The following is a 25,922-nucleotide window of genomic DNA, read 5'->3' as shown; positions in this document are numbered from 1 at the left end:
CTTGGCTCTCTTGTAGGAGTGGAGCTCTCCAGGCTGGCACTCTTAGAAGCCTCCAACTTGGCTCAAAAGATTCGAAATCTGCCCCAAGTAAGACAGAAAGTGTATCATTGACTACAGGCAACGAAAGTTTAGACGTGGCGCTCGTGTGTCATCTGTGGGTTTGTAAAGTTCTTTTACAGGTAAGTGTGATGATGCATTTTCAAGGCTGTTCATTCATTCATCATCTGAACCGGCTTACACCAATGTGTCAGATATTTACATGTGTACATACTTCATATATGAGACGTATAGTTTGGTACAGACTGGCACTTCTCCGCATCTCACTCTAATTTAAGTTTCAGAACTTTGGGATCTCATATATGAGTAATCATAAACACTGTCATGAAGCTAACTCAAGGACTGATGATAGTGCAGGTGTTGTACTGAGCGATGATACTGAAGAGATAGGCAAGACTTAGGAAAAGGCTTTCTAACTACTGGTTAGTCTTCATTACAGTCGTCAGTTTTAGTCACCGGCTTTGACTAGGGAACATTTAGTTAAAAATGGAGCCCGAACAGGCTTGTGGTGGCTCTTCAGCTTTCATACATTGCAATACAAGTGTTGTACAAGTCGCATTGAGTGATCATCTGTTGTTAAGTTGTTAGGTGAGGAGAGCCTGCGACTCATTGTAGCTCTAATTTTTAAACATAACATTTGTCAAAGAAGTACTTGATGGTGAGTTAAAATCTGCTCAGGTCTTGAGGTAAAACTGTTGGCTGCTTTAAACCAGGATGTAGAGCAGCAGGTGTTAGTGAAATATTAAATCATTGTAATGTGCAGATAATGAGGCCATAAGGGTCTTTCAGCGTAATGTACTGGGAATCCCTTTCTCTTCCATTCATTTCATGATAAGAGACTTTAATTATTATTTTTCCTTTCATGGTTAACCTACAAGTACCATAAGCGGTAGAACTGAGCAGGAGTAACAGAGGTGCAGCCTGCTCTCCAGGCGCTTTACAATGTGCTTGTACTGGGGATTTGTTTGCCCATCAGGAGCAGCTCCTCGAGGAGCAAATGAAAAAATATACAAAACATGCACATTGTAATGATCTCTTTCAAGGTGAATTTGAAGTTGTAAATTAATCTGTACTTGATCAGTCATATATATTTAGATACATCTCTCAATGCTCCTGTGCGCTCAATCAGTGATGTTACGTTGGGTCATGAGGTGTTTCGGTCCTTCAACATCAGAAGCTTTCTCCCAGGGGACCCAGCATGGCTTGTCCTCAGGTGGCATTTGCTTGACCCCATGGGTCCTCCCTGTTCTGATGTCACTATTACGATGTAATAGATATTCAGACAGCTAAGCTCCTCCCTTTATCAATATAGCGACTTGGAGACCGGCTTGAAACAAGGTGTACAAATCTCCAGTTTACTAGAAAAGAGCAGGTGTGAAACTACAAAGTAAAGAAACATAGTTTTCAGCACACAGATAACAAAATAGTACGGTAACAGTTTTTAAACTATAAGTAGCAATACAGAACAGTAAAATATTCACAAATATAAACTTCCCGGCGCTGCACAAGAAGGATAAACTTCACTGAATGTGTTTCTGAAGATCCACCATTTACATTGGGAACGCCTCACTGTAAGGCAGCTCAGGAAGGACAAATATCACAAAGCAAGCATATTTTGAGCATGTCAGTTTACAAAAACTGAAATTATTCATTTTGCCTATTTTTACAAATGTGACACACCCCATGTTGCTCTTGATGGCTCCTCTCCTACTCTGTCTGAAGATGCCAAGTGTACTGAACAAACTGCTCAGAATGTTTCTCTATTTAGACAAAGATTAGCTCAATGATAATTGAACTCCCCTGACAAATTTCCTTGATGAATATGTGGCTAAATTACAACAAAATTGGTCTACTAGAAGATGAATTGTTTCTTGTGAACAAACAGACAGAGAGACAAACATGGGAACCACAGCAGGTGCTTTTCTGCACCTAAAAAGGAAGCAGGGCATAAAGGATTCAGACAGTGCACTTCATAACACAGAACTCCATTTAGACAGATAGATGGACAGATGTAAAAGGCTCAATATGATAGATCTCCCGACTAGACTCATTTGCAACACTAAGAAGGGGAAGCTTTCAGAAGTCCACCTGGATTGCTCCTGCTGCTGTCTGTTGAATTCCTTCTGGTGTTGGAGCTGCTGGATCAGTGTTATCCCGTAATGACCTTTAAATCCTTTTTACCACCAAATGTTATCTGTCTTTCTATTACAAAACAAAATTTTGAGACAAGACTATTGCCAAGAGATTTTTTAAAGTCCTGCCCCCCTCTCAACCATTTACGGTTAACGCCCCATGCCCACGGTCCTCTCACCTCTCATTTGTGTGAATGCTTTTGACAGACACAGTTCCTGCGCTCTGAGCTCTTATAAGTTTTTATGTTTTCCTCACTTTAAGTTCCCAATAAAAGAAGACTTATTTTGTTCAAATCTTATTGAAGAATTTAATCCTGAAGGATTATCAACAGAAGAAATGAGTACACGGGCAATCCTAGCACCGATAAACAATGAAGTCAAACAAAATTAACACAAATATTGTCAATCGGTTACAAATTGGTTAAATGCGTATCAATAGACTGTGCTGAAACAGTTGGTGGCGCACATGAAAACATCAACTTACAATATCCTATAGAATATCTACAACTGTTAACACCATCCGGTCTTCCACCGGCTGAATTACTGTTGTGTAATTTATGTATGAGTGATGGGCTATACAACAGGTCAAGATTAGTCGTATTCAAAATTGGTCGAACAATACTGACAATTTTAACAGGCAACAACAAAGGTAACGCAGTACATCTTCCGTAGATAACATTAGACACCAAAGGAAATTTTTGTGATATGCCATTTGTATTAAAACGTTTACAGTTTCCCATTAGAATAGCTTTTACTATGGCAATTAATAAATCACAGGGACAAGCATTCAAAAAAGTCAGTTTATTTATTAGAGAGAAAGAACCGATCGTCACAATGTAACTCCAAACACGGAATCGAAATTCAATGCGATATTGATGACAATTTTATTCCAAATGCTGTTTTACAGTAAAAGTGCAAGTTTAAAAAGTATTTGCGTGTTAATTTCAAAGCCAAATAGAACGAAAACGTATAACGCAAAGAATACCTGTAATGCAACATGAAACATAATTTTCTTTCAATTTTTTATGTTTTACCATTTTTTATTATGGTTAATTACTCGCTGTAATGTAAAATAGTTAGGTCTATTATGCATATGTAACAATAACCCATGAAAATAGCAATCTGTTTAAATTGTGCATCCGCGTCCCCATATGCCAGTGGCAGAGCCGTGAAGTGGCAAGCATGTAGTGCCCATCCAGAGTTTAGCAAGGGAAGTGAGCAGGGGGCAGAGCCCCTTAGTCTTTTAAAGGAACTTCTTGATGGATCTCAAGATCCCAGGGGTCTTATGTGGAAACTCTTTATTGCCACCTAATTTACCGCTTTATTGCCTGCCAGTACCTCTTAGCTCTCCTTCAACATGGGCCCCCTCGATTTAGGTACCCTTCATATTTATAGCACTGTTTTGCTCACATTGCTATACAGAGGGTCTCTCTATTTGCCAGTGTGGGTTTCAAGTACTTGTGTTGTGCCACCTTAGTGCCACTTCTGCCTCAAATAATGCCTTGAGATCTATATATACCACCATGATACACACACTTTGGTGTGAAAATGGCATATAAAGCCCTTTTATAATATTTAACTATACTGAATATTTTAACACAATCCAGTTTAACAGGGGTAGCAAAATGGCCTGTGAGTAAACTGTGATGAAGTAGCAAGTGCTGCTATGAAGTCTCCATTTTTTCAGGTGTTGACCAGGAAAAACTGGATGACAGACTCAGCAGATCTTTTTTACATTTTCTCTCCTCTATTAAGCACCTCAAGAGCTCAGACTCCAAACTGGTCCAAGATGTTCTCCTGGAGGAACTTTCTTTACAAGCGGATGTACTGCAGAAGATAAGCAGGCTGTCGATGGACACAACTGAGAATGGCTACTTTGCAAAGGAAGGTACATTGGCACCATAAGGCACACAGCTGTTTTGTGTTAATGAACATTTTATTTTCAGTATCAGTGCACCAGTGCCCACCTGCAAATGTAGTGCCCAGTTAGGCTATCACATCTAGAGGAAGAAAAGTCGTAAAAGAAATAAAATACGTCAGCTGGGCCTCATACATTTATGGGCTCCATTACTCGCTTCATTCAGAACAATCTAAGTAGGACAGATCTGTGTCGTACTGTCTGTAGTCTGACATCGCCACCTGCTGACAAGAGAGTATGGTTACAAGTAGAGTCGTGATAATGTTACCGACCAGGCCAGTGTGGTCTGAATATCCAAAACAGACTGAAAACCTCCAAACCTTGTGGGCTTTTGCATTGATTTATAAAGATGCACAGATGAAGACTTACTTGTGACAGCGTAGAAATCACATGATTTTTCCCAGCAGCCTCTTACAATTGGAGCCACATGTTATTAACAAAATATTTATTTTTTGTTCATGTGGTCAGAAGGAGTTGAAATCTTCAAAAAACGTCAGAATTAGCATAAGCCACTCCATTCCAGGGTGTTCATAAGAAATGTAATGATTTATTTCATTAGATAAGAATAGTTGATTCATAGTTTTTAAATATTAACACAGGTGCTTCAATTTAAATGTTTAAAGTCTAAATATTCTTAATTGTAATAGAAATGTGTCATTTTCTACCCTCCGATGGAAGTCCATATTACGGCATTTATATATTATCATATGAAGTTGGGCTTTTGACAATGATGCCATACAAAGAAGCTCTGGATGCTTGCAAAACACGATGGTGTACCATTTTGGTGTAAACTGCCATGTGAGAGTGATCAGTTTTGCGTTTCCTTTATGTTACTTCATTGTTCTTTATCGCTCGCTTTGAGCTTGGCTCAAAGAGATTGTTAAATGATGCACTTAAGAGCTGGTAATCCACCTGAAGCAAAGCATGTTCGGGCCCGGCCAGTACTTGGATGGGAGACCAACCAGGAAAAGCTTGGATTGCTGCTGTGGTGAGACCAGCAAAGGGTGCTTACCCAGTGGTCTGAATGTGGATCCTAATGCCTCAGTACAGTGATGAGGTTCAAAATAAGACGTAAAATCGAGATCCTGACTCTCTGTAGTCATAAAATATCCCTGAGCATTCTTCATAAACAGCAGGGTATATCCCGATATCCTGGATAAATTGCCCTCCGTGGCCTAGTTGTACCAGCCCCCCTAATAATCCCCTGTTTCTAATTAGTTATTTCGCCTCTTACCACTTCACTACCTAACAGCTAATGTGTGGTGGGGTGTACTGGCGCAAAAATGGCTGCCGTTGCATCATCCCGATGGAAGCTGCAGATTGTTGGTGGATGAAGTGGCTCCCTACTCACCGTGTAAAGTACTTTGAGTAGTGAGAAAAGCACTATATAAATGTAAAGAATTATTATTATTAATAATTACTGCTGTCCTAACTATGGTTGCCTGCTCTTTTTTGTAACCTTTTTTTTCTGGATCAGATGGCTTACAGTACTGATCTGGGTCTGATATTGTCGATCAAAGGATCCTCACCAAATCACAGAAAGCGTTGGCTTACACGTTAATATCATTGTACGCAGGAATCATTCTGTCTTTCCAGCTCAAATTCAAGGGGTTCAGTTTTAAGTTTTATTACTTAGCCTTGGCCATCACTGACCTGCTTCTTGTTCTTGTTTTTCTTCTTCTTCCTAGTCATCCCAAAGTCACAGCACCTGAAACCACTGCTTGCCTTGTGGGATGAATGCGCTGGATCCACAGCTGTCTTCCACTGCTCAACAGAGAAGCTGCTAAAACAACTAAAGAAGCACTTCATCCATAAAGTGAAAGCCAAAGAGCCGGGGCAAGCTGATAAAGGTGATTAGGAGTAACAGTGCTAGGAAGATCACCGTTTTCATCTTTTTTAAAATATTCTGGATAAAATGATGCACTTCCTTCTTGTTGGGTTTGTTTAACTTCTGAGATTGTGAAACTCAGGCGGCACGGTGGCACAGTGGGTAGTGCTGCTGCCTTGCAGTTAGGAGACCCGGGTTTGCTTCCCAGGTCCACCCTGCGTGGAATTTGCATGTTCTCCCCATGTTTGTGTGGGTTTCCTCCAGGTGCTCTGGTTTCCTCCCACAGTCCAAAGACATGGAGGTTAGGTGCATTGGCGATTCTAAATTGTCGCTTGAGTGTGTGTGTGTGCCCTGTGGTGGGCTGGCGCCCTGCCCGGGGTATGTTTCCTGTGTTGGCTGGGATTGGCTCCAGCACACTCCCATGACCCTGTAGTTAGGATATAGCGGGTTGGAAAATGGATGGATTGTGAAACTCTTGTCAACATGGGTGAAGCCATTTGAAGACATGTCTCTAATGTGACTGTCACACCAGATCAGTTTTTCTCACTGCGGTTAATGTGTGCAATATCAAGTCATCCCTTGGTAATAATAATAATCATTGATTATATTTATATACCTGTAGTACTTTTCTCACTACTCAAAGAGCTTTACATAGACAGAGAGGAACCATTTTAACCACCATCAATGTGTAGCACCCACCTGGATAATGCGATGGCAGCCATTATCATGCCACTACACTCAATACACATTAGCTATTAGGCAGCGAAGGAGTGATAAAGATAAAAAATTAGAGACAGGGGATGATTAGGGGGCCAGAATGGACAAGGCCGTGGTGGACAATTTAGCCAGGACATTGGGATAAACCCTACTCTTTTTGAAAGATGACTAGGGATCTTTAATGACCACAGAGAGTCAGGGTAGCACATTTAGTCACTGCAACCTCTATTTTCTGTCCCCATGGTGTGTATCTCCAGACAGGTCTCCATAAGACACTCACCAGATTCACATATCTCACAGCACACATGCATAAGCCTTGCGATAGACAAACTGACAGACAGACATCCTGTCTTGTAGCGCTTGTCGCTGGCTCACTTACTCCTCAAGGCTGCAAGGAATTCAATGGGACTGGAAAGAAAAAATATTTCCATTATTCGCCACATGATATACACTCATATTAAAAAAACAAATGCTGTAACCTTGTTACACATTGTAATTTATTAATGCTCAACATATTTACGTAGTTATTTGTGAGCACTAACACCACATATATTATTTTCTTGATAAATGCTTATTTAAATATATAACAGCTGAGAATGCAGAATATCTAGTTATATTTTACCATTCATTAAATATTTAGTAAATCTGTATGCATTAAAGCAAACCTCACATGATAATATACGACAATACAAAATGTACATGAATACATATGGTAGCAGAATGCAACATAAATCATGCATAAAGTTAACGTATTTTCTGGGTCAGATTAAGACCTTTAGAGGCCCTAAGCACTTAAAAGATTTTGGTGACCCCATATATATCTAATTCAAAATATAAAGAATAATAAGCCGTAACAGAAAAACTTTATTTTTGAAAATGTCAAATCTATCGATTGTACTGCATGTGTGTACAGTAATAAGGGAAATCTTTGTGTGTAAATTCAAAATACATGGCATAAAAAATATTTATTTTGTTTGTATATAAAATGATACAAATTGTCATATAAAATGCCTAATGGTACTATGCTATGTATTATTGTACATGCCATAAAATTAGCATACATCTATACTAATAAAAGGCAAAGCCCTCACTGACTGACTGACTCACTGATTCATCACTAATTCTCCAACTTCCCATGAAGGTAGAAGACTGGCAGGCTCATTCCTTACAGGTTACTTACAAAAGTTAAGCAGGTTTCATTCCAAAATTCTACGCGTAACGGTCATAACTGAATCCTACTTACGTACATATATACGGCCAGAGCCTGCAGCTCAGTCGCCATGTGAGGCGGAGTTGCATTCCCCATTCACACGCCTCCCACGTAATTGACTGCCTGCCCATATAAGGCCGTCTGTCAGCAGCAATCCAAACTGTGAGAAAACAGTAAAAAGGAGGCGTGTCAGACGTTGTGGTACATTTTCTGATGCAGCTACCGAAAACAACTTTGTGACACTGCCGCCAAATACTCGCAGAAAAATCCACAAGTTAATAGAGACGCTGCTGCAAAATATTCACAGGCAAATCCACAAGTTAATACTTAGATACTTAGTTAAACATCTTAGATTCATGAGTAGCAATCTGGGTAGTGAACACTTCGATGAATGAAACCTGTTATCTTTACAACGGTTGACAAACACGGAATGTAACTTGAACACAACACGTCCTCCAAATATGAACCTGATTGAAGGAAATAATGATAATCAAATCCTTGATGACAGCAACACTCATAACAGTCACAAAACAATTACATTGACAATCATGTTACGTTATTTTTAAAATGTTTCCTTTTCTTTTTCATAACTTCTTTAACACACTACTTCTCCACTGCCAAGCGCGAGTATTTTGCTAGTGTACAATAATTATCATACATCTGGCAACGCTGCACTGCACTCATTCTCAGTGGACGACTGAATGGGACAGCAGAAATGACCAAGAATGATCACATGAGCCTTAGTGGACCGTGTGGCAATCTCCAGATTCTAATTTCATTGTATTCCCAAGATTAATATATATCTTTAACCTGCATTGTTACGATTTAATTATTATTTTTATTATTATCTATACTAATAAAAGACAAAGCCCTCACTGACTCACTCACTGACTCACTCACTCACTGACTCACTCACTCACTCACTGACTCATCACTAATTCTCCAACTTCCCGTGTGGGTGGAAGGCTGAAATTTGGCAGGCTCATTCTTTACAGCTTCCTTACAAAAGTTGGGCAAGTTTCATTTCGAAATTCTATGCATAATGGTCATAACTGGAACGTATTTTTCTCCATATACTGTAATGGAGTTCAGTTTGATGGCCGTGGGGGGCAGAGTTGCGTGTCGGGTCATCATGACTCCTACGTAAGTACGTAGAGAACAAGGAAGACCTCCATAGACCGCTGAATAAAAAACGCCATTTCACAATTGAGAAGGCAGAAAAAGATTATGAACCGAGTAATGCATACAAGCATATTCATAAGTGCAGCTACTGCGGAAACAAAGCACGGCGTGAACCGTAAGTTTACATTAAGTTTATAGACACACTCCCGCTGCCGTTTGTCATGCCTACCACGAATGACGGTATTCGCGAGATACAAGTTTTCTGAGAAGACACAAGGTATAAACGAGACTTTGGATCACTTTGTAACGGAGTAAAAATTGCTGTAGCAAGAAACTGAACGAAACGTTAATGTTTTACTTTTAATAACTTATAGACTACATTTTATTTTTTTCCCTTGCACTCAGTGAGCGAGGCCAATGGGTGATCAGTTATACTGTAATATATACAGTATATATCTACGTATATATGTATATATATATGTGTATGTATATATGTGTATATATATATATATATTTGTGTATATGTATGTATGTATATATATATATATATGTATGTATATATGTATGTATGTATGTATGTATATATGTATGTATGTATATTTACACTCAAACCGATTATGACAGCTGCAATCCAAGCTGTGAACACTAAAAAGGAGGCGTGTCAGACGTCGTGGTACATTTTCTGATGCAGCTACCTAAAACAACTTCGTGACGCTGCCGCCAAATACACAAAACAATTACTTTGACAATCATGTTACATTATTTTTAAAATGTTTCCTTTTCTTTCTCTTTTTTCTTTAACACACTACTTCTCTGCTGTGAAGCGCGGGTATTTTGCTAGTTATATATATATATATGTAATATTTTAAATTAATGTGGGATACCCTTTTTTTGGAACGTGGCAATTTTGCACCATATGGCCCATGGTAAATCCGGCAATGAAGAATTTCTTTGGTGCCCCCTTCCCTTGATGCCCTAAGCATGTACTTATTTTTGCTTAACGGTTAATCCAGCACTGCATATACTTATGGTATATAAAAGCAGGAAAAATAATCACACATATTAATCCACTCGTCAATTTTGGAACCTGCTTAATCCAAAGTAAGATTGTGGCAATCGTCAGCATCAGCTTTCTGGACAGGCACTTAGCTGCTAGTCACACTTATGGACACACTCACATTTGCTCATGTGAGGCCAGTGGTCATTTCTGAGATAACACTAGGTTTGATTGAGAACAGAGGATGAGCTGGACGGGGAGTTCAGCAATGCCATCAAGACAGGGGCTTTCTATGCCTTGATGGATCAAAGACAAACTCAGATGTGTATTGTCTTCAGAAACACTGTCAATAAAGTTTGTTTTTATGTCTTATGTTTCAGCTGGCCCAGTCTCAGTTTCTATATAATGAGACTTCATGTTTGCCAGATTTTAAAGATGTTTAACCATAGAGAGATGTATTTATGCATTTCATTATTATAAGGTTTAGCCCTTTACTCACATATTATTATGTTGCCAGTTTAACTATTTAATGATATGCAAAAATAAATTCAGCATTGGTATGTGATTTATATTATATAAAATACAATAGACTTTAAGGTTAGTACTCATGCTGTACTGCCCAATTTGCAAAATGATTTTGGTGGACTAAGCAAGCTTTTGAAATGTCCTCTTCATGTTAGTACTTTTTTGTAACAATGGCTGATTTCCAGAGCTAATTACATTATATCTATATCTTCCATTAATGCAGTGTTCAAAATGCTCCTCGAACAAATGCTGACATGCTGCAGGAGAGTCCCATCAGCCACCTACTCAGAGGGTGTGATAAGCATCTTCCAGTTCTTCAGCTACTTAAATGAAAGCAGCGGTGTCGATTTTGGAGAACATCTGGCCCAACTCTCTAGAGAAGGTGTGTAGCTTTTCTTGGATTCTCACACACAAATGTCTGTAAGTATTTTAAAGAGAAACAATAGTTCAAAGGTGACTGATGAAGTTACATTTCTTGTGACAAAAGCTTGCAGAACTCATCAGATGGCAAAAAGACAGTTTTCTTAAAAGTTCTTTCTTCATTAAAAGCATGTACATTAATAGGGCCGTATGTCCAGATTCATTAATGACGGGTGAGGTGTCAGATAAAGTAAGTAAAAATGTAAAATTCTCATAGGCAAAGACAGCGCTGTTCAATTATATACACAATATAAAAAAACATTCATAGAAGAAACAGTGATATAATCAAATAAGTGGACAGTAAAGATACACAGAATTAAAGAACAATAAGACTCACATAAACACTCTAAACAGGTATGTCATAAGGTGATCTTTGAATGTCTCAGTGGAATGAGCCTGATGTTAGACCAGGAGGAGATTACTCCGTAACCTCGGAAGAAAAGGCTGAAAAGCACGATCACCACATAGCTTCAGCCCAGTGCGTGATACAGAAAGGAGACCCTGTCTAATGGATCTAAGAGCTTGACCTGCAATGTAATGACACACCAGGGGCCTCATGTATAAACGGTGCGTACGCACAAAAATGTTGCGTAAGAACGTTTCCACGTTCAAATCATGATGTATAAAACCTAAACTTGGTTTAACTAATAGTTTAATGCATCTGATTGTAATTAACCTGTAACAATATAATGGTCCACAGAATGGTCAAACTATTCCAAATACCATAGCTGCTTTAGCGTTGTTACTCTCACTGCACCTCGGATCCCACATCGGATCATCTTTTTCCATATTACTCTCACTGCACCACTTGGAGTATTTATATCACTGTATCTGAGTAAGAATCACAGCTCTACAGCAGCTGATCGGAAAAAGAATTATCATAGTATACAGCATCAAGCACACGTTGCCTCAGCCATGCTGTCTATTGAACTGCTCTCACACAGCAAATTCTTCAAAGCCTTTCCTGTACGGACCTCGCGGTTCAGAAACAGTTTCATCCCAAGTACTATAAAAGCACTTAATCAGTCCATCATGTGCTCCTTGTAGAACTGTTTGTACTTATAAGTACAATTACCTAACTGTAAACTTGCACTACAGTTATAATATTGCACAACCTGAGCCACTTTATAAAGCGAGTATTTACATATGATGACGATATCATTTTTCAGGTGAACATGTGAGGACACATGTTAAGGAAATCACTGCACACTGGAGAGATTCCGAAGGACTGGAAAATGGCAAATATCATCCCATTATATAAAAAGGGTGACAGGGCAGATCCAAGCAACTATAGGCCTGTAAGCTTAACATGCATCACAGGAAAATTAATGGAATGAATTATTAAGGATAAGATTCAGCAACACCTAGCAATGACAGGAGTTATTCTGAACAGTCAGCATGGGTTCAGAAGAGGGAGGTCGTGTTTTACTAACATGTTGGAATTCTATGAGGAGGCAACAAAAGGATACAATCAAATTGGAGCAGATGATATTATTTATCTGGACTTTCAGAAAGCATTTGATAAGATGCCACATGAAAGGTTGGGCATCAAATTAAAAGAAGTGGGAGTTCAGGGCGATGTTTTTAGATGGGTGCAGAATTGGCTCAGACACAGGAAGCAGAGGGTGATGGTGCGAGGAACCTCATCAGAACTGGCCGATGTTATGAGTGGTGACCAGCAGGGGGCAGTGCTGGGGGGCCGCTGCTATTTTTAATATATAGAAATGAGTTAGATAGGAATATAAGTAACAAGCTGGTTAAGTTTGCAGATGATACCAAGATAGGTGGATTAGCAGATGATTTGGAATCCGTTATATCATTACATAAGGACTTGGATAGCATACAGGCTTGGGCAGATTTGTGGCAGATGAAATTAATGTCAGTAAATGTAAAGTATTACACATAGGAAGTAAAAATGTTAGGTTTGAATACACAATGGGCGGTCAGAAAATCGAGAGTCGAGAGAACACCTTATGAGAAGGATTTAGGAGTCATAGTGGACTCTAAGCTATCAACTTCCCAACAGCGTTCAGAAGCCATTAAGAAAGCTAACAGAATGTTAGGTTATATAGCACGATCTGAGGAGTACAAGTCCAAGGAGGTTCTGCTCAACCTTTAAAATGCACTGGTGAGGCCTCATCTTGAGAGAGAGAGAGAGAGAGAGAGAGAGAGAGAGAGAGAGAGAGAGAGAGAGAGAGAGATAGATAGATAGATAGATAGATAGATAGATAGATAGATAGATAGATAGATAGATAGATAGATAGATAGATAGATAGATAGATAGATAGATAGATAGATAGATAGATAGATAGATAGATACTTTATTAATCCTAGATACTTTATTAATCCCAAGGGAAAATTCACATAATCCAGCAGCAGTATACTGATACAAAGAAACAATATTAAATTAAATAGTAATAAAAATGAAAAAAATTAAAATAAAATTAATGTTAGCATTTACTCCCCTGGGTGGAATTGAAGAGTCGCATAGTGTGGGGGAGGAACGATCTCCTCAGTCTGTCAGTGAAGCTACTCCTCTGCCTGGAGATGACACTGTTAAGTGGATGCAGTGGATTATTCATGATTGACAGGAGTTTGCTTAGTGCCCGTCGCTCTGTCCAACTTTAATCCTACAATAGAGCCTGCCTTCTTAACAAGTTTGTCCAGGCGTGAGGCGTCTTTCATCTTTATGCTGCCACCCCAGCACACCACCGCGTAGAAGAGGGCACTCGCCACAACTGTCTGGTAGAACATCTGCAGCATCTTACTGCAGACGTTGAAGGATGCCAACCTTCTCAGAAAGTATAGTCTGTGTGCAGTTTTGGTCTCCAGGCTACAAAAAGGACATAGCAGCACTAAAAAAGGTCCAGAGAAGAGTGACTAGGCTGATTCCAGGACTACAGGGGTCAAATTATGAGGAAAGATTAAAAGAGCTGAGCCTTTACAGTTTAAGCAAAAGAAGATTAAGAGGTGACATGATTGAAGTGTTTAAAATTATGAAGAGAATTAGTACAGTGGATCAAGACTTGTATTTTAAAATGAGTTCATCAAGAACACGGGGACACAGTTGGAAACTTGTTAAGGGTAAATTTTGAACGAACATTAGGAAGTTTTTCTTTACACAAAGAACGATAGACACTTGGAATAAGATACCAAGTAGTGTGGTAGACAGTAAGACATTAGGGACTTTCAAAACTCGACTTGATGTTTTCTTGGAGGAAACAAGCGGATAGGACTGGCGAGCTTTGTTGGGCTGAATGGCCTGTTCTCGTCTAGAGTGTTCTAATGTATACCGATAATTCTAATTCTAATGTATACCGACACGGTTGCGCAGTGCTAGCGAGGAGCTGGTGCTGCGTTCACAAATTGTTCCTGCCTCACGCTGTATTCTTGCTGGTCTTGGCGCGACACTGGAAGTATAGATGGATAGAATAATTTAACATGTACTACAAAGATATTTCAATGTTCCTTAAAAGTTTTGAAGAATCGTCGTTGTAAGCTTACAGATGGCTTAACGTCTATTACAGAGCTGATTGTGTGGCGACTGGGTATTTGGAGAAAGAAAAGTAAGGACAGGAATTGGAGGTTAGTACGTGTGAGAGAGACAGTACTGCTGCAATAAAGTATTTCACTGAAGGTCGCGCACGGCGCAGCAAGCATCTTGCGTGAGACAGGAACAATCACTGCGCCACCGTGTTCCCATATTTAATAACATGCTTTAACTCCTATCATCATGAAAATTATATCACGCATACATCTCAGTATTTTAATTATTCAGAGAGCTATAATATCACAAATGTATTGGATTCTGTGTTCTGTCAGAGAAAGAGAGCCAGTTTAAGAAGCAAGTAGTGATTCACACACATAGAAGATCAAATGCAAAACAAAGCATTTAACATGTTACTTTTGTTATGATGGGATTGAGACACTAACAAATTAAATGATTTTAAGATTAAGTTCATTGGTTCTGCTTTGATGACAAAATAAACTACGTGATTAAAGTGGAAATTTAGAGATTAAAGTTGACATTTCATGCTTTTTCCCCACTGTGTGCCTTTTTTTTCTGTACCCTAATAAGCTTTCATATGACACTCAGACGGTGGGCTACGACTCGCCTTTTCACGGTGACTTTGATATCTGACAGCTTCTTTTTTATTTCAGGCACTGTGAACTTGAGTTTTCAAGTTTCTCCGACACACTATGTCACTCGATCAACTTCCTTTTGTTGTTTATACCACTGTTTAAAACAAATAGTATGTTTTTCTTTGCCTCTACTTGGTATTCGCTGAAATTCTTCTATTTTCCCTCTTGCTTTTCCCATTGTCTTTTCACAGAAGGCTGAGCTTAAGGGCTATCTATATTAATTTGCATATTAAAAGAGGCGTAATTCTGGGAGGAGTTGAGGCGGGACAGTAGGAGCGTGCACGAGCATTACTTTTCATGCTGATTTATGTAGTGGAAGAACGTGGAAGTTGGCTTTCACACAGATTTATGCATCTAGATTTTTTTGTGCGTACGAACATTTCCGCTTTTTTCCGTACGCCATGTTATAGTGTGAGTTCTACGCACGGTGTTATACATGAGGCCCCGGTCATTATAAATATTTGGTTATGTTTTTCTAACATTAATAATTAAACTTTTTAGAAAACTTTTAGTATGTTATCTGGATGTCTACATTGTTAGAATACATTTATTGTCAATCATCTACATTTCACTTGCAACAACTCTAAGTTCATCCAAGTTAAACTGTTTAATGTGACTGGTTGAGGGGCTGCCCAAGAAATGTCTGAGTATAGCATAGGAATGCTACCTGAACCCACAGTAAACACACCATAAACTTTTTAATGCCAATAAGACTCTTACAATTAAGGATAAGTTACAATATGTGCTCTATAAAAGATGACCAAAGATAACACTGGAAGAGAGGTGCTCATTTAGATTATCATGTCAAACAACCTTTGAGATCAGACTGCCATTTACAGGACAGAGAATGACAAATCTGCTTTTATATCAAAATTATAAAGGCACATACATAACAATCTAATGAGCATTTGCTATTTTGATGCATCCAGTGCAGCTCCTGGAAGCTCTGGGAAGCCCAAAGAGACGTAAGGCCCTTAAGAAGCTGAAGGGGAAGAGAATCACTCAGCTGCAGCCACTCGCTCACACCTTGAAACTTCTGGCTGCTCTTCAGGTCGACGGGAACCACAAAGTTGCCAAAGCAGCCCGTTCATGCCTAGCTAGAGGCTCAAGAATCCGGACCTTCAAAGCAAAGGTATACAATCTGCCTGAACATGGGGGCCATTTTATGGGGAAAAGAATTTATTTCAGACAGCTGTGTAACTATTTCCTGTAATTACAATCTTTGCAAAATTAAGTACTTTTGGGGCATTCATGTTTGTATTCAAATTCAGTAGATATATCTATATGGTGGTGCAGTGGTAGTGCTGCTGCCTCAAAACAAGGAGACCAGGGTTCAAGTCCTGACATGGAGTTTACATCTTTTCCCTATGTCCACATGGGTTTCCTCTGTGTGTTACAGTTTCCTCCTGCAGTCCAAAGACAAGCTGACTGGTTGGATTGGCATTGTTAAATTGGTGCTAGGGTGTGTGTTCAGCCTGCAATGGGCTGACATCCCATCCAGAGATGGGTCTGGCCTTGCACTCTATGCTTGCTGGTATAGGCTTTGGATAAAGAAGGTTAAGAAAATGTGTATCTGCTTTTCACATTTCTCAGTGCTGTGTCTTAAGAGACCTGGTTACTGTCTGTGTGGAATCCAAACATTCTCTCCATGTCTGTATTGTTTTCTTCCCTGTATCTCCCAAATTGGTGACTTTAATTTGGCCCTGTATAAAAGTGTGGGTGCATGTGCATAGGGTGAGCTGACATCCAAGCTGGGATAAAGGGGAGACTCTGGCTCCTTGGAGCCACTTCACTTTTTATACATTTTGTTATTTTGTAGCCTTGTGTTTAAATCATTTACATTGACATTTTTTCTCCACATCAAGCAATATTCAATATCCTAGAATGGCAAAGCGAAAACAGTAATGTATACATTTTTGCAAACGTATTGAAAATAAAAAACTGAAATATCACTTTAACGCAAGTGTTGAGACTCGTTACTCAGTTCTTCATAGAAGCACCTTTGGCATTGATCACAACCTGAAGTCATCTAGGGTCTGACACGAGAGGCTTTATACATCAGGATTTGGGGTGCTCAGGATGCTCTGTCACGTTGGATGGAAACTGTCAGTGGACATCTCTCCGGGGGTGTTCGATTGGGTTAAAGTCTGGGTTGTGACTGGGACACTCAAGCGCATTCCCTGAGCTGTCCCTAAGCCATGTTTTTTTGTTTTTGCTTTGTACTTAGGGTCATTGTCCTGTTGCAAGGGGAACCTGTGGCCCAGTCTGAGGTCCAGAGCACTTTTTTAGCAGGTTTCCATTAAGGTTATTTTTGTACTTTACTCTGTTCATCTTTTTTCAACCCTGCTTTTAAAAAACAGTCCCAGAGAATGATGCTTCCAAAACCATGTTTCATCATTGGAATGGTATTGAACATGTGTTGAGCGGTGCCTGATTTCATCTGGCATGATGCTAATCTTAGTTTCATCAGAACAGAGAACCTGAAAATTGTTTTTGCAAACTCCAAGTGGGATTTCTTGTCTCTTTTACCGAGGAGAAGCTTCTGTCTGGCCATTCTGCCATAAAGCCCAGATCAGTTGAGTGTTGCACTGGTGGTTGTCCTTCTGGTAGTTTCTTCCATGTCCTCACAGGTTCTCAGGAGCTCAGCCAGAGTGACCATTGGCTTTTTGGTTACCTCTCTTACCTAAGCTCTTCTCCCACAATTGCTCAGTTTGAAAGGATGGCCAGCTGCAGGAAGAGCTGTAGTTATTCCAGACTTACTACATTTAAGAATTCTCTTGGGAACCTTCAGTGCTGTAGAAACATTTTGTAACCTTCCTCAACACAATCCTGCCTGTAAGGCAGTGTTTCACAACATTTTCCTATGATGGCTCCCTTTTTGTAACCAAAAACAACCTAAGGCACACCACTATTCTACTAACCACAAACATATTATGTATCTCACACACACATTCAACTGTCTGAAATGGATGGACTATCAGAGAAGCTGTAGCTCCAAGATCACCGGTCACAGACATGGCACTCAGTGAGCACTTTGGTGGCATCTTGCAGTGAGTTTGTCTCTTTGCCTGCCACTCTTTGTCTCAGAGGCACCTCATATGCCCTCTCTTCACTAGTTTTGTATGACTCACTGGTGAACACACACCTAGGCAGATAGATTCTAGCAGCCAGTAGATGTATCCAAGGTGCTCTAAGGCTGTGTCTGCAACTGCTTAAATGCCAGCTTCTTCAGGTAATCCTGTCCTCCTCAGATAAGTCTTGACCACCAGAAGAAAAATAATATATATATATATATATATATATATATATATATATATATATATATGTATATTGTAACAAAGGCGCTAAATAGATGCCTGACCCGACACATATGGACACGGAGGCACGTGTAAAATAAATAAACTGTTTATTTTTCTTCATTTAGAGGGCACGTCTTCCTCGTGTCCCCCAGCCACAACACAGTCCCCAAAGCACCACCAAACAACCACACACTTTCTTCTTCTTTACCACCACTCCTCCTCCTAGCTTCGTCCACCTTCCACCCAACTCTGTCCACTGAGTGGTGGTCGCCAGCTCCTTTTATTGGGTACCCGGAAGTGCTCCAGGTGTTTGATTGCCGACATCCGGCTGCACTTCCGGGTGTGGCGAAACCAGTGCCCGAAAGGGGCCAGCAGCTCCCGCTGCAGCACCCCCTGGCGGCGCCTGCGGAACCCAACAGGGCTGCACCAAACTCCAACTCCCATGAAGCTCTGCGGGAGTCTGAGGCACCTCTGCCACCCAGGGAGGCTGCCATCTGGCGTCCAGGGGGAGATATTGTCTTTTCCATGCTTGCTCTCCTGGAACATATGCTGCAGGGGCTTCCCAGCTGGTCATGGGCCCCGGCCATCCGTCACAATATATATATACCTGTGTATGTATACCTGTATAATTTTTTTTAAATAAATTTGTAAACATTTCTAAAATCCTGTTTTTGTTTTGTCATTCTGGGGTGTTGAGCGTTGCTTGTTAAGAGAAAAAATGAATTGAAATGACTTTAGCACAAAGCTGCAACATAACAAAATGTAAAAAAAGTGAAGGGAGCTGAATGCTTTCTGAATCCCCTGTATATGTTGTCTCAGGTCCTCTAAAGTGCACTCTGCTGTCCTAAATGTCCAGACTCTAAGCTGCCCGTGTGTAACTGTAGGGTTGTCTCCTGGATACCCTTTCAAATTATATCAGAATTATATGAGAATATTTGTGACACACACACTCACAACAAGCCTCCTGTGCCCCTTTATGAAGTGAGATTTCTGAAAGACCACCAAAGCCTAGTTTTAAATTCATCCCCATTCCCCAGGACACCCCTAGATGGCTATTTGATATTTGCAGGGAAGCAGACCATTGACAGCTTTTTCCAGCTGGCTTATTTACCACCTTGTATCAATGATTTGTCTGCACTTGATCCCTGGGTACATCAACAATTACACAGAAGAATACACTTCTTCTCTTTTCACAGGCATCGGTTTTTTACACAGAGGTTTTGAAAGACAAAGACATGAGAGTGCAGCTGGCGGCTTGCTGGGCCCTGAAGCATCTCAAAGTAAGTAGCTCTATTTGTAAAATAAACCTGGGGAGAAACCTCCAATAAAGAAGCTGGTAAATGTGCACTTTGCATAACATTTAGGTGGGTTTGTGGAATGTAAAGGCATTGTAGCCTCAATGGACTGAGTTTAGTAGATTGGTTCTAGAACCTTCTGAAACCATTTGAGGGTTGAGGTGGCCAAGGTTTATTTCTAAGTCATTAGGATTCTGCAAAAGGCTGAAAACAGAACTAGACAGGACTCTAATCCATAACATAGACCAGTTCCACTCACTCCTACATCTCCTAGCGGCCCCAGCTGTATAACACTATTGTCGACCACTACATCAGAATGCTTACCTAAACTATATTTGCTGTTGTTATGTCATAAAGTGATGCAACAGATAAAATGACAGAAAGATATTGTAGCAGACAGACAGACGAACTTCTCAGTCATGTAGAGCTCAGTAGCTGCGGTGGCCTGCATGTTTGTCTGTCTGTTTGTCTCCACTTTCACAGCGCTATTCATTAAGCTTCAGTTACCTTGTGCTGCTGAGCTCCTGAATTAATAACATCAATTTGTCAAGTCTTTTGTTCAGTATATTTTGCTGTTTCCCTGATACCCTGGTGATGGTTTAAAATGCACGGACTGGAGGAACAGGGGATGGATGTTTCAGGAAGAAGCCTTGTGGGATTAGCCTTTGCAGTGTAGGATTTCAGTACACCATTTAACAGGATATCACATCTGGCCCCTGGAGAGTAGCCAGTGACAGCAACTTTCTACCCACACACGCAGTCTGATGGTGTTTCATTAATGTGTATCAGATGGTCTGTTTCCAGTCAGTAGCAGCTATTGAAGGAAAAAAAAAACAGGAAAATCTCTCTATTATAAAAAAAAATCCTGGAAAGGAAAAGCAGTGCGACGATATGTGATCTTCTCGGAAGTTCTCGGAAGACATTTGAAAGACGTGGAACATGAGATTCTTGCAAGACACAGCCTGCTTACAAAAGATATCATATAAAAGCACACCCATAAAAAACACTCAGTCGAGTAAAAGCACGTAGCACAAACAGACCCTGTGCTTTCAGCACATATAAAGCGTATAAGGACAATACGGAGAATAGACACCCAAAGGTGTTGCAGAGAAAAAAAGGCAGATAAGAGATTATGAAAGCAGTGGAATTCGAAAGGCACAAACAATCGATGGCACGATACACATGCAGAGAAAGGTACAGAATATGAAAGCAGTAAAATTTGAAAGTATTGTAGCATCCCAGCCAGGTTGAAGCCTTTTGGGTTTTAAGTGACTATTAGGTCCGATTGAGGGAGGGTGGATTACAGCATGGAAGACTGATAGCGGGGTATTAATTGATGGGGTAAGGGGGGACGAGACCCGGGGGAGGAGGGGTTGGAGAGGGTGCTAGAAAGTTGTGTTTGGGGTTACAAAGTCGGCGATTGTTCAAGTAAACCTTTTGTGACACTTTATCACGTCAGTCGCTACAGTATGAAAGACAAGATAGTAAAGAGCGCATTACCGCAAACAAAATGTGATTAATGATCAGAACCAGGTGTAACTGAAAAAATAGCAGGACAAATCGAGGTCAGAAATAAAAGGCAAAGAGTAGACAACAAATCCATTTCGCATTCGCATCATTCAATGCACAAAACATGGATTTACACAATAATGGACCATACGCTATGAGAATCGGTGGTCCCGCAACTGTTAAAGCAACGACAAGTTTAATTTAAAAAAAAACACAATTTGGTCAGGTGTATATTTATGATCACAGAGAAGCAATGCAAATTTTAACAGGGGAAAAGAAAGGTAATGTTTTATTCCGCGAATAACATTACACACCAAAGGAGATCGTGATATGCCATTCATATTAAAATGTTTACAGTTTACCGTGAGAATAGCTTTTGCTATGACAATCAATAAATCACAGGGACAAACATTAGAAAAAGTCGGCTTATTTATTAGAGAAACAGAAACAATATTCACTCACGGGCAGTTATATGTGTCTCCAAAAATATTGTTTTTACTGAAGCTTTAAAGTAAAAGTGCAAATAATGAAATTGAAACAATTCCAAAGAAAAAAAAAAAACACAGGGGTTGGCGAGTGAAGCGAGCAGGGGGCAGAGCCCCCAGTATATAAAATATAGAAGTTGATGTAACTTATGTCAAGATAAAATTGATACAGCAAACTAATTCGTAGCCGAAGTCGCAAAGAACGTTTCTTTGTTTTAAGACAGATGAGTTCATAAATTCGTCAATGTTTTTCAATGGGAGATTTTGAAATTTTATAACTGTGCACAGTGCAATCTGTTTGACATACAGTGCATCCAGAAAGTATTCACAGCACATCACTTTTTCCACATTTTGTTATGTTACAGCCTTATTCCAAAATGGATTAAATTCATTTTTTTTCCTCAGAATTGTACACACAACACCCCATAATGACAATGTGAAAAAAGTTTATTTGAGGTTTTTGCAAATTTATTAAAAATAAAAAAACTGAGAAATCACATGTACATAAGTATTCACAGCCTTTGCTCAATACTTTGTCGATGCACCTTTGGCAGCAATTACAGCCTCAAGTCTTTTTGAATATGATGTCAAAAGCTTGGCACACCTATCCTTGGCCAGTTTGGCCCATTCCTCTTTGCAGCACCTCTCAAGCTCCATCAGGGTGGATGGGAAGCGTCGGTGCACAGCCATTTTAAGATCTCTCCAGAGATGTTCAATCGGATTCAAGTCTGGGCTCTGGCTGGGCACTCAAGGACATTCACAGAGTTGTCCTGAAGCCTCTCCTTTGATATCTTGGCTGTGTGCTTAGGGTCGTTGTCCTGCTGAAAGATGAACCGTCGCCCCAGTCTGAGGTCAAGAGCGCTCTGGAGCAGGTTTTCATCCAGGATGTCTCTGTACATTGCTGCAGTCATCTTTCCCTTTATCCTGACTAGTCTCCCAGTTCCTGCTGCTGAAAAACATCCCCACAGCATGATGCTGCCACCACCATGCTTCACTGTAGGGATGGTATTGGCCTGGTGATGAGCGGTGCCTGGTTTCCTCCAAACGTGACGCCTGGCATTCACACCAAAGAGTTCAATCTTTGTCTCATCAGACCAGAGAATTTTGTTTCTCATGGTCTAAGAGTCCTTCAGGTGCCTTTTGGCAAACTCCAGGCGAGCTGCCATGTGCCTTTTACTAAGGAGTGGCTTCTGTGTGGCCACTCTACCATACAGGCCTGATTGGTGGATTGCTGCAGAGATGGTTGTCCTTCTGGAAGGTTCTCCTCTCTCCACAGAGGACCTCTGGAGCTCTGACAGAGTGACCATTGGGTTCTTGGTCACCTCCCTAACTAAGGCCCTTCTCTCCCGATCGTTCAGTTTAGATGGCTGGCCAGCTCTAAGAAGAGTCCTGGTGGTTTTGAACTTCTTCCACTTACAGATGATGGAGGCCACTGTGCTCATTGGGACCTTCAAAGCAGCAGAAATTTTTCTGTAACCTTCCCCAGATTTGTGCCTCGAGACAATCCTGTCTCGGAGGTCTACAGACAATTCCTTTGACTTCATTCTTGGTTTGTGCTCTGACATGAACTGTCAACTGTGGGACCTTATATAGACAGGTGTGTGTCTTTCCAAATCATGTCCAATCAACTGAATTTACCACAGGTGGACTCCAATGAAGCTGCAGAAACATCTCAAGGATGATCAGGAGAAACAGGATGCACCTGAGCTCAAGTTTGAGCTTCATGGCAAAGGCTGTGAATACTTATGTACTGTACATGTGCTTTCTCAATTTTTTCATTTTTAACAAATTTGCAAAAATCTCAAGTAAACTTTTTTCACGTTGTCATTATGGGGTGTTGTGTGTAGAATTCTGAGGAAAAAAAATGAATTTAATCCATTTTGGAATAAGGCTGTAAAATAACAAAATGTGGAAAAAGTGATGCGCTGTGAATACTTTCCGGATGCACTTTATTTAAACCAAATTGAACTTCCACATTTCATCAAAATTACGGGGGGGGGCCAAGTTGTATCATGTGGACACACAGACAGACAGCAGACATTGGCTATCACAATGGATGCTTCACGCATTATATGTGAATGCACCTAAAAAGGGAATGACCATGGGCCTCTTTAATAAATGTGACTGCCATCTGGAAGCCGATACAAAGCACTTTTTACTGAGACCTGTCTTTGCAATAGTCGAGTGCGTTTTGTTATTAAAGTAAACAGAGAAGTGTTTTAAAGATGCTTAAGAAACAAAAAAAAAAAGAGCAGGACAGAGAGATGAACCACTTATACTTTGGATCATCAAGGCTGTCACCACTCAGGTGCTACACTTTGCGTGTAAACTTTCTCAAAGTCACAGAGGAAAACTGGTAACAAAACTTTAAGCAGATATTTTCATCAGTTTAACAAAAATAACTAAATTTAAAAATTCAAAATATTTGAAGGCTCCTTCTCTCCCTTGTAGTGTGCTTAAGCATTCCACCTAATTAACATGAACCCCTTCCTCTCTCACAGGCTGTGGATAGCCTTGATCAGATTGTAACATTGTGGCATTCAGAAGATGAAGACCTCCGTGGTGCTGCCAGAGAGACAGTACTTTCATTCGGTAAGTTTGTCCTTTGATACAGAATCAGGGAAGGGCCTGTGCCTTCAAAGAAACCCAAAGGCAGCAGCCATTGAACCTTCCTCACTTAGAGAGCTGGGGTGTGTTCTACCAAACAGATAATCTAAATCAGTTTTACGCACCTTTCTAAAAACTAAACCTGCAATTTTGTTTTTGTTTTAGGCAAAAAAGGACAAGTGGCTTTTTTGAGAATGGATAAGATTTGCTGTGAGCTACAAGAGGAGCCCTTCAGAAATGCAGACACTGAAATCACCATTCTGTGAGTGCTCACCGAAGACCCACCCTGCTCCAAACTCAGAGCTAAAATGACAGTAATGTATCCTGCTGGGAATTAATATTTGTCAACAGGCCTGGACCAGTGGCAGCATATGTTACTGGAGGCATATGTGTGGCATCATCAAAGAACAATTACAGTCATTAATGAACTGCTATTATTTTATTATCATCTGTACAAAGTCCGGGTTTACCGATTTTATGTTGCCAGAGAATGTTACTCTCCACTGACCATCCTAAGACTGGAAATACTTTGGATTGAGCACAAGAGACTCTAGGATTGACTTCTTGGGCAAGCTTGGTCGCTTAAAGCAATGGATTCTTAATAAACGGCTTGTGCGTGTGCACAGATTGTTGGGGGCTTTCTTTTCCACAACCACTTTAGTGAGCCGTAAGCTACTGATGATTGTTATGGGAACCAAAAACAGATGAAACCATTAGATTGATAGTAGCAATGAGAAAATGCCAGCATTAAGTTAAAATGTTACAATATATGATATACATATTCAGTTTTCTTATTACAAAATCTATATTTATAATTATATCGTTCATGGGTCTACTTTTCAACATGAGCAACTCTTTTGTTTGAAAAGTTTAAAAATTTATTTTTTTAAATGTATTATAGTTAAGCATAACATTTTATTGTCAGACAACATGCTGATTGTATTTGATTGGTTTCATTTGCGTTTCAAATTTTTATTTAAACTTTAAAATGTATTGCTAAGGTCATGTAAATAAGTGCATATCAGAGTCAACCTAAATAAAATGTACATTGGGGACAGGCTGGGATGGGAGAAAGTTGTATTGGGGCTTTCAAATGATTTTGTTGATTTTTTACTTACATTTCCTCTCTCCTGTTTTTTGCATAAATCTCATTATGGCAGTTGGAGCTTTTACCTTTATACACTCAAATTAATTAAAGGAATACTCCACCCTGTGTTACTTATCCCATCTTTTTTGTATTGATGACCAATAAAAATTTTGAATGGAACAATGTTTCTGCTAGAAATATTGACGACCAACATTGGACAATTGCAAACATATCAAAAATGTCAATTAAAGAATTTAACATTTCAAGACATTAAGTCATATGCTCATAACATCAAACACTTATATTATTGTTAAAATACTATTAAATAAAACACTTCTCATTTAGCAGCATTATAATAACTACAGAGTTTACATGAGCAAAATTTAATGTGCTTAAATGTGAACGAGCATTTGATTTGTAAATGTGCCTCCTGTCTTTACATTTATATTCCTATACTTTTCTGTCAAACTTCAGGATTTTCAGAGATAAACTGACTTAAAAAGGTGGGTTGGGAATCATCCAGTTGAGCAAGATAATTCTACGAGCTAGTAGTGAGGTAAAGGCAATTATA

At 39.8% G+C, this 25,922-nt stretch overlaps 1 protein-coding gene across 6 annotated transcripts in view; it reads left to right on the top strand.

Moving 5' to 3' along the window:
* Positions 1-25,531, top strand: part of ripor3 (RIPOR family member 3) — a 186,640-nt gene extending 161,109 nt beyond the window's left edge. For all 6 annotated transcript variants that reach the window (XM_039735353.1, XM_039735350.1, XM_039735348.1 and 3 more), the window contains 8 exons: positions 17-179; positions 3,945-4,077; positions 5,796-5,957; positions 10,730-10,888; positions 15,999-16,201; positions 19,565-19,648; positions 24,159-24,249; positions 24,430-25,531. In XM_039735353.1, coding sequence (XP_039591287.1) covers positions 17-179; positions 3,945-4,077; positions 5,796-5,957; positions 10,730-10,888; positions 15,999-16,201; positions 19,565-19,648; positions 24,159-24,249; positions 24,430-24,530 — 1,096 coding nt within the window. In that variant the 3' untranslated portion in view covers positions 24,531-25,531. The remainder of the gene's footprint in view (positions 1-16; positions 180-3,944; positions 4,078-5,795; positions 5,958-10,729; positions 10,889-15,998; positions 16,202-19,564; positions 19,649-24,158; positions 24,250-24,429) is intronic.
* The last annotated feature ends 391 nt before the right edge of the window (positions 25,532-25,922 follow it).

This window comes from Polypterus senegalus, chromosome 14 (assembly GCF_016835505.1).
Source record: "Polypterus senegalus isolate Bchr_013 chromosome 14, ASM1683550v1, whole genome shotgun sequence".
Taxonomy (NCBI): Eukaryota; Metazoa; Chordata; class Cladistia; order Polypteriformes; family Polypteridae; genus Polypterus; species Polypterus senegalus.
This window is presented reverse-complemented; position numbering and strand designations above follow the sequence as displayed.